Consider the following 13,967-nt stretch of genomic DNA (forward strand, 5'->3'; position numbering starts at 1 on the left):
GCAAATGACAAGATTTCATTCTTTTTTATGGCTGAATAATATTCCATTGTATATATGTACCACATCTTCTTTATCCATTCAGTTATCAATGGACACTTGGGCTACTTTTATAATTTGGCTATTTTAAATATGCAATAAACATAAGGGTGCATATATCCTTTTGCACTAGTGTTTGTGTAGTCTTTGGGTAAATACCTAGTAGCATAGCAGTCATTTCTTGAGGGAGCCCAAAACTACCTAGCTGCCTGGTCAAAAGTGAAGAACAGAATAGAGAGTCTTGCCTACATATACTAGGATAGGACATCTCCTCCCTATGTCCCCACCCCAACCACTTCCCTATTTCCAATGCATTTCCTGGAACTCTCCCTTCTCTTCCCCATGTTTATATTGTTTACACCATTTACCAAGCCTGGGAGTAACAACAAATAACATCCCGCTTAATTCATGTTATTGTGCCTTTTTGGCATGAGTCTAATTAATAGGGTCTCCAGGGCCTTCATCATCCCAGAGACAGGTGACCAGAATTGGGCAGTCAGCTCTTCTCTGGGGACTTTTGAATAATCTTTCAGCCTACACCATAATAACCCACCTGGCTATTGTGTGTGTGTGACCCCTGGAACTTAGGAGTCCTTATTCTAGGGACATTCCTGCTTTCTCTGGCACACTCTGGCTTACTTACTGGCTCCAAGTAGCCACTTTCCTACAGAGAAATATATATCTATAGGGTATACATATGGACATTAACTTAATAGAAGAGAATGTAAGCTTACTGCTACTTAGCTGAGTGCTTGGCACATGGTAGGCACCCAACAGATATTTGATTAGATGAATAGACAAATACGTGAAAGCACCTTGAAGAACAAACAGCATGCACTGAATACGTGTTAATGTCCTTCTTTCCAGCCCCTACCACACATTTACTTGGAGTTTCTCCTTGTTTCAGAGTATAGTTCAATAACCAGAAAATTTAAACAAAAACTTAAATTTAGTAAGTCTAACCCAATAACTCAAAACAATATAGCTTATGTGAACAATTTATACAGCCTAGAGGGAACAAAATATGCTTCAGAAATTGCCCCTACTGAGGGATTTCTATGTCAGAAAAATCTTAGTTTTCTAGATAGACAAGTGAAGAGATTATTCTTTTCTGAAGATGCCCTGAAATCAGCCTATTGTCCTATGAGTGTATATAGTTATTGACCATGTAAACCTTGTGTGAGTCCCTAAAAACCCAATGCCACTAGAGAAAGTCAGTCCAAAGACCACATGGAAATGATACCACTTTATAATTATTAAATAATCCATACGAACTGTCCTAGTTCATTTGAAGATTTTTATTTCTTTTTTTTAAATATTTATTTATTTTTGAGAGAGAGATAGAGCATGAACAGATGAGGGGCAGACAAAGAGGGAGACATGGAATCTGAAGCAGGCTCTAGGCTCTGAGCTGTCAGCACAGAGCCCGACACAGGGCTTAAACCCACGAACCATGAGATCATGACCTGAGCTGAAGTCGGACACTTGACTGACTTCAAGTGTCCTTGAAGACACTTGGGCCACCCAGCCGCCCCTGAGATTTTTATTTCTAAATCATTATCATCACATAATTTGTGAGTCACCAAATCTGTGCGACATAGTGGAAAAACTCTGGACTTGGAATCAGAAACCTGGGTCTAAATCTACTTCACCAGTTTATTGTCAAGATCAAATGAAGTGGGGCACCTGGGTGGCTCAGTCGGTTAAGCATCCAACTTCAGCTCTGGTCATGATTTTGTGGTTCGTGAGTTTGAGCCCCACGTGCTGACAGCTCAGAGCCTGGATCCTCCTTCAGATTCTGTCTCCCTCTCTCTGCCCCTCCCCTGCTTGTGCTCTCTCTCTCAAAAATAAATCAACATTAAAAAAAAGATTACATGAAGTAATAATAAAAACATATCTGTCCAACACCTACTTCATATTGTATACAGAGCTAGAAGTGTTACACATATTAAGTAAATTCTCAAAAAAAAGCATTGTGAAATATGCATTATTATTCCCACTTTACCGATGAGGAAATTGAGGCTCTGGGAGGTTGAAAAAGTGACCCAGCCTTTCAAGCTGCAGGTCTAGGATGCATGTAGAAGGGCTCTAGCTAGGATGTATATAAGCTGGAACTTGCCATAAAAATGTAAGGTATCCAATTACAAAGTGTCTCTGAAATGATAATTTCTATTAATTTCACTGCATATTCCCTCCCTGCTATGCGCCTATGTAGTCCCTTCCTCTGGCATAATGGATCAAACTAACTTAGATCCAGGAGCCAGAAACTCATGTCATCTACAACACAGACCATCACGCGTGCAAGTTGCTCTCCTTTGCTTCCTCATTTATGTTTTCTCAGTTTCTATATTAGTAACTTGTATGTCAACTGCATTGGTCCACATCTCAGGATGTCACGAGGACTCACTGTTTAGAAAACTGGCAATGATCCACTTTTCAAATCACCCAAATATTCCAAAGAAACTGTTGTGACTTTTGCCCTTTGGGATGGCATGTAGGGTCAATGTCGTGGCAAGGCAGAGAAAGAGCCAAGGTATCTGCTTTTCCACTTGCATGTGATGTCCTGGTAACTTGGTTTATGTATGAATTTTTTTCTTATGTGTAGTTGCAGGATATAAATTTCATTCAAGTTGCAAAGTAGTAACTGATACACACAATTCTGAAACCGTCACCTTCCTCAACTAACTATATAGTTAAATTTAAGTTCCCTAATATACACATCTATGCAAATTAGATACACGTTTTAAAAGAATCCGTTTTTATTTACCTATTTTTTAAAGTAAGCTTTTCACCCAGCATGGGGTTTGAACTCGTAATCTTGAGATCAAGAAACAGTTGCATGCTCTACCGAATGAGCCAAGCGGGTGCCCCCAATCCATTTTTATTTATTGCTTTATAGGTGGTACAATCTCATTAGAAAATTCTAAGGGTTTTGGTGTCACTTGTTAACTCAACAAATATTTATTGGAAGCCCGCTAAGTGCCAAGCACAAAGTCATGAGGTTTAGTGAGTGCAATGGACAAGACAAACCCCATCTCTGCTTTCATGGAGTCTGTAATGTAGCAGATGAGCCCAATATGGGAGCAATAGTCACAATACAAGCAAATGTGGTAAGTTCTAGCCAATTCGGGGTGCGGTGAGAGTATGTCATGGGGACTTTCAGCTGCCTGGAGGTTCAGGCATAGCTTCTTTGAGGAAGTTATGTTTCAGCTGAGACAGGATGCCATTTGCTAGGGGTTTGTGTAACTTTCTTCACATCCCAATTTGACACTTGGACAGAGTCCGGGCCCTCATGTGTAAACGGGGCATAAAGTGCACTTGGCAGAGTTGTGGGAATGAAGAGAATACAAGTAAAGCACTTCTTAGGGCATCTGGCCTAGAGTAAGCCCTAAGTGCGAGGTGCTAGTCACCCTTATTTATCAGCGTAAGGCATCAGGGGAAAACTGAAAGAGTTTGCCCAACAGCTAAACATAAATGTACAGAGGGGGAATTTGGCATTGGCTCCAAATTCAAGAGACAGTCACTACCCCGGACTTGTCTGGAGGCTTCACGGCCTGAGTTTCAGGTGCTGGAGCACCTGACACGTTAAGGCTCTGCCCAGTACTGTTTCCATGGTTAAATTGGTAAGGAATTTTTCAGGGTTGATCTCTTTCTAGCTGTAGGTGAACCGACGCCCAGGTCAGATTTTTTCACGTAAAAGTAACACGCCTGGGAAACAGCTCTCTGGTCAGAGGACACACGGTTAATCAAGTGACAAGCAAGTGTTGCTGAGCCAGATGCGAGGGGGAATGGCCAAGGCTCAACTGGAGGTTTTAGCTGAGGGTCAGAAGACCCGGCGCCACCCCGAAGACGCCTGGAAGTGGGGCACGCGGGCCACGACCTTGCGCTCCGGGGTTCGGGATGCCCAGCGCCGGTCCGCGGGCGCTCCCCCTCCAGGCCTCCTGGACTCACGGATCCGGCCACGTCCGCACCCTCCGAGCGCGGGTGGGTGATTTCGAAAGTGGGCGTGACCGGCCCCGAGGGGAAAGCGTGCTACGAAGTGGGAGTGAGCGGGGGAGGCGGGGCGGCGAGAACAGGGAGCCGGGGGAGGGATGCAGGGCTGGAGTGGGAGGGTTGCAGGGCGCGGTGGGAGGGGTGAGGCGCGAGGGAGAAAAGGGCGCTGTGGGGCGGCGGGAGGAAGTGCGCCAGGTCCCGGCTCCCGCTGCGAGGTGCTCCGCGGGTGGGCCGGCCAGGTGAGCCCGAGATGCCGCTGCGCTGGAAGCCGGGGCCGCCGCTGCCGCAGCTGCTGCTGCTCCTGGGGCCGCTCGGCCCCTTCTCCCCGCGCGCCCCGGCGGGACTCGCGCAGGCGGACGACGCCGCGGAGCTGGACTTCTCCACCGAGCGGCCGGTGCACCTGGTGAGTCCCGCCTTCCTGTCCTTCACCATCGACGCCAACCTGGCCACGGACCCGCGGTTCCTCACCTTCCTGGGGTAAGCGCCGGCCTCTGCCTGTCCCTGGGTCCTGTCTTCCTGACAGCCACGCCCGGGAACCTTTATCTCTCTGTCTCTGCCTCTCTCCTTCCATCCCGCCTTTCCTCCCTCCCTCTCCTGTGACAGCCGCCCCCAAACCACTCGTTCCCGCCTGCATTCATTCAGCGAGTGCTGCCTGAGCGCCAACTGAGGGCCAGGTATTACGGGGAAATTTGGAAAAGAAACTTGCCACCTGCCCCAGAAACACTTCTGGAGGAGGGGACTCGGGCAAGTGTACCTGGAGCCTGTGAGCCCTTGAATTTGCAGCACAGTGTAGGACAGGTAAGATTGTGGACCAGGCGTCCTTCGCTTAAACTCTGTTAGGAAGGTTAAAAGGAAAAAAAGAAAAAGAAAAGAAGGCAGATGTTAAAAGTCTCAAAGAAGAGTAAGTGTGTATGCTGTGTGTGTGTGTGTGTAAAATATAATTTTATATATTTTAAAATAAACTTTCAAAGAGCAGTTTTAGGTTCACAGCAAAGTTGAGCACAAGGTACAGAGATTTCCAGGATTACACTATATTTTTTTAAAAAATCTAAGTATTAGAGGCACCTGCGTGGCTCAGTTGGTTAAGCCTCCGACTCTTGGTTTGGGCTCAGGTCATGATCTCACGGTTTCATGAGTTCAAGCCCCTTATGGGGCTCTGTGCTGACAGTGCAGAGCCTGCTTGGGATTCTCTCTCTCTCCCACTCTCTCTGTCCCTCCCCGACTTTCACTGCCTCTGTCTCTCTCAAAATAAAGAACTAAACTTAAAAAAAAATCTAAATATTAAGTAAAGGAGACCTAGGAGACTATTGCAGTGACTTACAGAGCCTTAATAAAAAGATATGTTTCCAACACGAGACTGGAAAATCAGCTGTAATTTTTTCTCCCCTGAAAGAGACAAACTGGTGCATGTTCACTGGCCCCCGCCTCCTAAATGCAGGCTGATCCCAGGACAGGGAGCTTCAGGGACAGTCCCAGGTCATCTAGGCCACTCATCTAGATCATGAGAGCCTCCAGAGATGGCCACACCTCAACCAACACACACAGCTGGGAATCTCATCATTGCCAAACACCCACACCCTGTCCTTTCTGCGCCCACTCTGTCAGCTGAACTGCCATTGCTAATTTCAGTCATTTGTTCTGCCCATAAAAGCAGGTAGCTTAATGGTTAAGAGATTGGCAGTCTGACCACACTAACTTGATTCCCATCTCTGCCAGAGTTGGGTGGCTTGCTTGTTACAGGTTGCTTGGCAACTCCAAGCCTCAATTCCTTCACCTGTAGAATAGAACTTCTAAAGCCTTTTGGTGGGATTGTTCTGAGGACTTCATGAGACAGTATAGAAGTACTTAGCACAGTGTTTGACACAGAGTGTTCAAAATTTAAGGTCATTGCTTCTTCTTGGAAAATGAGGAGTATTGCTAACCACTCACCAGTTCTCTGTGTGTTTCTTTCCATCAGAGTTAACCTCCATCTTTCCCTGTGGTAGCAGAGGGAGAATTTCCTGGTGGAGAGGAACCCCCATGTTTTGCCCTTCCCCTTGGGAATAGGAAGCTGAATACCACACAGCAGGTGGTTGGAGACAGATTACTCTGCAGAAATGCTGAACTACAGGGCCCCTTGTGTGAGCACCTCAGGCTAGCTTGGGAGGTGGTGGGGGGGGGGGTGATGATAGGAAAAGAGAGGGTGTGGAGGTGCCTTGCTAAAAACAGAGGCACTGACTAAAACCACTTTCCTGAAACGGGAGAACTCAAGTCCTGTTCTGCTGCTGCAGCTAGCCTGTGCCCACCCCTCCCCAAGGAAGGGCATCTGGGGATTCTTCCCGGAGAAAAACATCCAAAGGAAAAAACCTACAGCATGACTTTTAGGGTCCAGGCCTGATCGCCCTGCAGTCAAGCTAACACACGGGCTAGCGCCATCCTCATCCTCCCCACCCCCAACACACACAGAACTTCCGGTCTGCAGTTCAGCTAGGGTGATACCTTTGTCTCTTGTCTTCCATAGCACTCTTTCTTCCCCGCTGGCCCCACCTTTTGGTTGAAGGCTGGAGGGTAATGAAAACCAAAAGACTATATTGTGCAGTAGATAAAACTCCGTGTAGTCCTGCTCATACGGGCTCCTGACCACGCCAGTCCACTCCCTTGGCAGCGGCTGTCGTCCATGCCTGTTCCTCAGGGGCATCTGCAAGCCCTTCCATACTATTCCCAGCCGAGATCTGAAAAGACTGAGGCTCAGATAAGCAGGAGCTCCCTCCCTCTCGCTCTCAGCTAAGACCTAGCTTCTGAATGAGGGTCTGAGAGTCCCTCTCGCCAGGGTGGTTAGCACAGTGCCTAAAGTGACCTGGCCATCTCAGAAGGCAACACTAAGCTTAATAGCTGTGAGATGGGTGTTGTTCTGGTACCGTTCCTCAAAGGGGAAGCCGCTCAGGCAAAGATGGCAACGGCTGAGCAGAGCAAAGCTCCAGTAATAAGGAGAGGGTAATTAAAATAATTGAGCCTTTGTCATATGCCAGGCCCCGTTTGTAGCATTTCCTAGGTGTTAATGCATTTATTCCTTCCTACAAAACTATGAGGTCAGTGATATTATCATCTCCATTTTAAAAAATGAAGAGGGGCGCTGGGGTGGCTCGGTTGCATAAGCGTCTGACTTCGGCTCAGGTCATGATCTCACGGTTCGTGGGTGCGAGCCCCGCATCGGGCTCTGTGGTGACAGCTCAGAGCCTGGAGCCTGTTTCGGATTCTGTGTCTCCCTCTCTCTCTGCCCCTCCCCTGCTCACGCTCTGTCTCTCAATAATAAATAAACATTGAAAATTTAAAAAAAAGAAAAGAAAAGAAAACATTGAGGTTTAGGGAAACTCTGTAACTGGCCCCTAGTCAGCCAGCTATTCATGAAGGAGCAGAGTCTGGACCTAGATACTAATTGCAGGGACAAGAGTATACAAAAACAAAGTAAGCAGTTTATATTTCTTAAAGCAGTAGGGTAGGGTATAGAGGAAAAAGATTGTCCAGAAACAAATTGAGGAGACTGATATAATGAAAAGAAGCACTGACCCGAGAGTAGGAGAATCAGGGCCCAAACCTCTGAGGTGCTTCAACAGAATCCTAAGCAAATTTAATCAGATGGCGTGGTCTGGTTTCCCATCACAGCAAACAGATGTGTTTTGTTTTGTTTTTCCACATTTGCAGTTAGAGAACGTAGAGTGCACAGAACTTAAGTGCCAATGATAGAACCATCTAGAATTGGAAAGGAACATCTTTTCAGTTTGCCTTCTTCCCAGAGGTAATCAACAACCTGATCAAAAACTTCCTAAGCTGATGTGCAGAGCTCTGAACAGGCACTGACCCTCAAAGAAGGGAGCGTTGAGACCAGCACTGCTCAACAGATAGAACGTGAGCCTCATATGCAAACTACGTGTGCAATTTAAAACTTTTTGGTGGGATGCCTGGGTGGCTCAGTCAGTTAAGCATACAACTTTGGCCCAGGTCATGATCTCACAGTTTGTGAGTTTGAGCGTCAGGCTCTGTGCTGATAGCTCAGAGCCTGGAGCCTGCTTTGGATTCTGTGTCTCCCTCTCTCTGCCCCTCCCCTGCTTGCTCTCTGTCTCTCTCTCTCTCAAAAATAAATAAAAACATTAAAAAAAAAAAATAAAAAAAATTTTTTGGTAAGTCATATTTAAAAAAGAAACAGGTGAAGTTAATTTTAATAATATATTTTATGTAACACAAAATATCCAAAGTATTATCATTTCAACATGTCATCAATATAAAAATATTAATGAGATCTCTTACACTCCTTTTCACATCAGGTCTTCAAAATCTGGGGTCTATTTTATGCTCTTAGCACATCTCAATTCAGACTAGCCACATTTCAAATCCTAGCCACATTGGCTAGTGGTTACCATCTTGGCAATGAAGCCCACACTGCAAACAAGATACAGACACAAGCACAGTCCTCTAACACGAGGTAAAAAAGGAGAGTGCGAGTCAGTGCTAGAGTTCATAGGGACTACAGAGCGGGAAAGGTGGTGCTAAATGTCGACAGCAGTAATAATGCAGTTGTGCTTGCTTTTCATAAAGGTTTGCTTATTTTTTTCCAGCAAAGTTCATTCCTTTTTGCCAGTCTGATGAATAGTTATTAATAATGACTTTCAGTAATCAGATTCCTGCATCTTCATGGACAAAATTGCTTTTCTTATTTGCAAAGTCACTTATAATCAACGTCAGGTGCACGTTTTGAAAACTGATGTTGGAAATAACCTCAGGCCCTCTGCGTGCCTATTGCTGAGAGAATGAACCACAGCCAGAGAAACAGAACTGAGAACAGTTACAAGCCATAGACTCACATTTCCTGACCCCCAAGAAGCACTCTCTCCCTGATTAAGTGCTCATTGTTCCCTTCTCTCCCAAACCTTTCATTGTGCTCTCTGGAGCCCTTTGCATAGTACCCCTGCTTTATCCTCCTCACAGACTATTCCCACCCTAGCTAAAACTTGGTTCTTCTCTAAAGACCCAAGTGGAGAAAGAGACGTGCCTACTTCCCTGAGGTAGCCCTTTGGGGTAGAAACTATGCATTCTCCAATATTGCAGCCCTTTTCCCATTCACCAATGCACCTTCTAGGTGATTGCCCACCATTTTGAATGTAGTTCAAATCCCTACTGGATTGTTACCTTGGGCAATAGCCTCCTTTTGTTCAGATTCCTCGTCTGTAAAAAGAGGATAATAATGATACCTACCTCTCTGGTTTGTTTCGGGATCGAGTAAAATATTTTATGCCAAGTGTCCAAAACACTGAGTTTGCACAAACCTAGTGCATGCTAGAGATGACGGTCATGACTCCAGTGTGAGGTACACTCCTCTATGTCTGGCTCTCATCCTATGCTCCTTATCACTGCGCTGTGCTTTATTCTGACTCATTCTCCTTATCGATGAAAGATTGGCATTGGTTTCACAGTTTTCTCTCCCCTCCCACATTCCACCATCATCTTAGATGACTTCAAGTGCATTTGAATAAACTGTCTCTCAATCTCTTCACACCCATGCTTCATAATACTCGTCACTCACTGTTATATTGGAACCAGCTTGTACTATCTTATGAAATGTGTGCAGCTCTTCCAATTCCACATTCACTGGCATCAATGCTACCATCTTGAATCAGCCCTGGTGGGTATTTACACCACGGAAATTGGCAAGTGCTAAAAAACAGGGCACTTGCTTTTAGGGAGCCAGCTTGCTAGCACACACCGCTTCACCCCATTTCAACCACTTCATGCCACGGCCATGCCTCTTTTCATCATTAAGAACCTTTTAACATCTGAAGTCGTAAATGAAAATCTCCCATTCGTGGACCACACTCTTTACCCTCTTACATTTTCACTCTGTGGATCCACCACAACTATTTGTTACTTAACCTCCACTGGACAGCCTTTTCCTGTCTCTACTTCTTCCACATCTCATTTGGGCTTCTTGGTTTGCCACATGAATCATTCTTGTGATAACACCCCCAAACTGCTGCTCCATGGTTCTTCCTGCCAAACCCAAACCTATAGCTCCGAACCTAGCTACAGTTTCCCTTTTCAGGGGAAGGTTACCATGAAGTCTGGGGAGGAAAAATATTGCCTGATTATGAATTATAGTGCCTATTAATAAGCCACTTTTTTGTATTTGCCTTTGCCTCCTGTCTTAGTGTGCCTCCCTAAATAGCTGGGCTCTTAGCTCTTGGGGCAGAGGGGAATGTTCCAGCCACATGGGTTGCCCTATAAATTCGTGGCCTCCAGACTTACTTGGCCCTAGGGCTACCCCTTAATTCTTCATTTCTCTGCCTCTCTCATTCTCCACGTCCTTACAACTCTGATCCCATTTCCACCTCATCACTTTTAACCCATGTATGACCACCTTTCTGTTTCCCAAAGAAAATGAAGTCACTGGACAAGAACTTCCTTTTCTTCTTGCCACCAAATCTGCATACATACCATGGCCACATCTAGCTTTCTTCCTTTCTCTCTCCTCACACCAGAGCTTCTAGCTCTGGTGCCCTGTAGCCTCCCCAAGGACTTTGCTCTATCAGTCATCTCTTCTCTTCTCCCCCGTATTTAATCTCTCCCTTTTGACTGAGTCCTTCCCCACAGCGTAGAAAAATCTCAAGTCTTTCCTGTCTCAAACGCCACCCTGTATGTATGCCTCTGCAGGAACTGCCCTCTTTCTCTCTTCCCCTTTGTGGCCTTCCTTACTGCCTGCCCACTCCTTCCTTGGTCCACCTTCACGATGTCCCTATCGTGGTGTCATAAAATCAATGTCTCCAGTATCACAATGGCCTTTTGTTGCAAAATCCAATAAACGCCTTTCAGTCTGTATCTTATTTGGTCTCAGTCATGGGTTTAATTTCCCGGTGTCCCCCACAATTCATACATTGAAGTCTTAACCCCGTATCTCAGCATGAGACCTTATTTGGAAATAGTGCCACTGAGGATATAATTGGTTAAGAACTAGTCGTACCAGAATGGAAGGAGCCCTAATCCATTATGACTGATGTCCTTGCAAGTAGAGGAAATCTGGAGACCGATATGCACACAGAGAGAGCACTGTGTGAAGACTGGAGTAAACGCTGCCACAGGGAAATCAGAAGCTGGGAGAGAACCTGGAACGGATCCTTCCCCGGTAACTTTAGAGGATGCGTGGCCTCGCCAACACCTTGATTTCAGATTTCTAGCCTCCACATCTAAAAGAAAGTAAATTTATGGGGCGCCTGGATGGCTCAGTCGGTTAGGTGTCTGATTTTGGCTCAGGTCATGATCTCACAGTGCACGAGTTTGAGCCCCTCGTCAGGCTCTGTGCTGACAGCTCAGAGTCTGGAGCCTGCTTCAGATTCTGTGTCTCCCTCTCTGTGTGCCCCTACCTGGCTTGTGCTCGGTCTCTCTCAGTCTCTCAAAAATGAATAAACGTTAAAAAAAAATTTTTTTTTTAAAGAAAGTAAATTTCCCTGTGTAAGCCACTGGTTTGTGGTACTTTGTTACCACAGCCCGAGCAAAGTAATGGAGGCTCTTGGAAGCATTTGGCAAGGTTGACGATTGAAACTCTTATGTTGCCTCCATTTCTGGGGGTTTTCCGTGCCTCTTTAACACTTCGTCTCTTTCTCTAGTTTGTCTCAAATGTTGGATGTTCCTCAGGCCTCTGGCTTAGGCCTTCTTTTCACATCACGGAATCTCCTGAGTGGTCTCACCCACTTTCAGGGCTCGAATTCATGCAGTGGTATGCTGGGAAGTGTTTAGCAATTGGCTCTTGGGGACGAGAGGAAACTGATTTACGGTGTTTTGTGTTTTTGTTTTTGTTTTTCTTTTTTTCTGATTTCTGTGGTATATATACTCCCACCATGGCTGGTTTCAAACTGCCAAGAGTTTAACAGCTTGTTCTCAAAATATAACAACTGGCGGGGTGCCTGGGTGGCTCAGTCGGCTAAGCATCCGACTTCGGCTCAGGTCACAATCTCGCGGTCCGTGAGTTTGAGCCCCACGTCGGGCTCTGGGCTGATGGCTCAGAGCCTGGAGCCTGCTTCCGATTCTGTGTCTCCCTCTCTGTCTGCCCCTCCCCTGTTCATACTCTGTCTCTCTCTGTCTCAAAAATAAATAAAAAACATTAAAAAAAAAATTAAAATATAACAACTGGCTCTCACAGCTGGTATGAGCCAGTACAAGCTGGCTCCAGCGCATCTCTGCTTTTGTGTCAGAGACAAGCAGTTTATTTTTACACGTAAGGTAAGATAAAAATACCTGTAGTCTTTTCTTTCTCTTAACAAACTGCTCTGTAAATAGAATATCTGCGGCTGCTTTTATGTGTCCTTTTGTTATTTCCATACCGCTGTGGTGGTGGTAGAGGCCCCGCCCCCTTTTCTTTTTTCTGTCTGTGATAGAAACAGTGCATCTCTGATCAATTTTGTTTTTAGGACTCGTTTTGCAGCTGTTTAAAGTCTGGTTTTTGTCAGAGGACATCAGTCTTGTATTCTCAAAATAAGGAAATGTTCCCCTGCAAAGGAGATAGTGAAAAAGGTCTTTAATACCAACACTTTGCAACACGTGACTTCCTTTACTTGGCAGGAGCTATAGCACTGAGTTTCTATTGTGCTCAGAAAACAGTCTTTGTCTGGCTCTACTTGCCCTTTCACCAGGGAGCACTCGCTTATTCATTCACTTAACAAATATTTATTAAGCGCCAGCTGTGTGCCTTGCACTTATGTAGTGCTAAGGAGATTCTGATGAGTCAGACAGATAAGAGCTTACAGGGGTGGAGGGGAGACAGGTAGTAAACCAAGCAAATAAGTAAGTTAATTTCAGAAAGAGGTGAATCCTTTGAAGAACATGCAGGGCAATGTGACCGAGAGTGACCCGAGGTGGTATAGTCACTATCTCTGGGAAGCAGGCTCTGGGACTCAGGCATCTGACACGGGCTGTGCGCAGATATGTATCTTGAGGTACCATAGCTCCTTCTACATTGTGCTGGTTTTCCCTCCATTTCCCAGAGAGCACCAGTGTCTGGTATTGCTTGCGAATACCAGCTACATAACAAATCTAAATGAGCTTCCTCTGTCATCCAATGCAATCAAAATGCCGAGGACTGAAATCAGTGCCTGGCCAAAGGCAGGGGAAAAGAACCAGTCTCAAGAGACTCTGAGGAAGTACCTTGTATCAGTTTTAGGGCTGTGTCTCTGCACCTGTGGGCTGGGGGTTACTAGTCACCGACATTTAGATCGAGGACTGTACATCCTGCACCTCGCCTAGATGTGTCCCTGAGCTCCTGTTACACATGACCAAGGGCCAGATGGAAGTATGTTTTTTTTTGGTTTTCCTTTAGCATCTCAAATTCTACAAAACTGCGTGCCTTCCCCGCCCTCATGGCCATCTCCAGTGTATCACCTGTTCTTCATCTCAGCAAATATTACCATTTTCCAACATGCTTCCCAGGGGTAATCCTTGACTCTTCTGCAATATCCAATTAAACACCGAATCTAGTTCTACCTCCACAGGTGTCCTGAATGTATCCACCTCTCTCCATCCCCACTGCTGTTCTCTTACCTCAGCCCATCACTTTCAGTTTATATAAATGTGACCACAGTGTTGGTCCTTCTCTTCAGTTATTTACACTACAGCCTGAGATTCTTTTCTAAAATGGAAGGCTAGTGAGGCCATTCCACTGCTTTAAATCCTTCCATAGCTCTATATTGCCCTCACAGAAAATTGGATTCCAGGACATGGGGGCTCATAGTCCCTACGTGGTACAGCCCTATCTGCCTTTCCAGTCTGTCTTCTCCCTGCTCTCAATCTGTAGGCTGTAACTACACCCATTAGCTCTTCAGCGGTGCCATATTTTCTTCTACCTCTGGTCTTTATGGACATTTCCCTACACCTGGAACACTTGCTTCAATCCCATCTATCTTTGATCTGGATTAGATTTA

General features: G+C 45.6%; 1 protein-coding gene across 2 annotated transcripts in view; it reads left to right on the forward strand.

Annotated features, from left to right (window-relative positions):
• Window positions 1–4,151: 4,151 nt before the first annotated feature.
• Window positions 4,152–13,967, forward strand: part of HPSE (heparanase) — a 39,679-nt gene continuing 29,863 nt past the window's right edge. For both annotated transcript variants that reach the window (XM_019465628.2, XM_019465637.2), the window contains exon 1: window positions 4,152–4,506. In XM_019465628.2, the coding sequence (XP_019321173.2) occupies window positions 4,280–4,506 (227 nt within the window). In that variant the 5' untranslated portion in view covers window positions 4,152–4,279. The remainder of the gene's footprint in view (window positions 4,507–13,967) is intronic.

The sequence above is a fragment of the Panthera pardus genome, unplaced genomic scaffold (genome assembly GCF_024362965.1).
Source record: "Panthera pardus isolate Hobbes unplaced genomic scaffold, ASM2436296v1 HiC_scaffold_13, whole genome shotgun sequence".
In the NCBI taxonomy this organism is placed as follows: domain Eukaryota; kingdom Metazoa; phylum Chordata; class Mammalia; order Carnivora; family Felidae; genus Panthera; species Panthera pardus.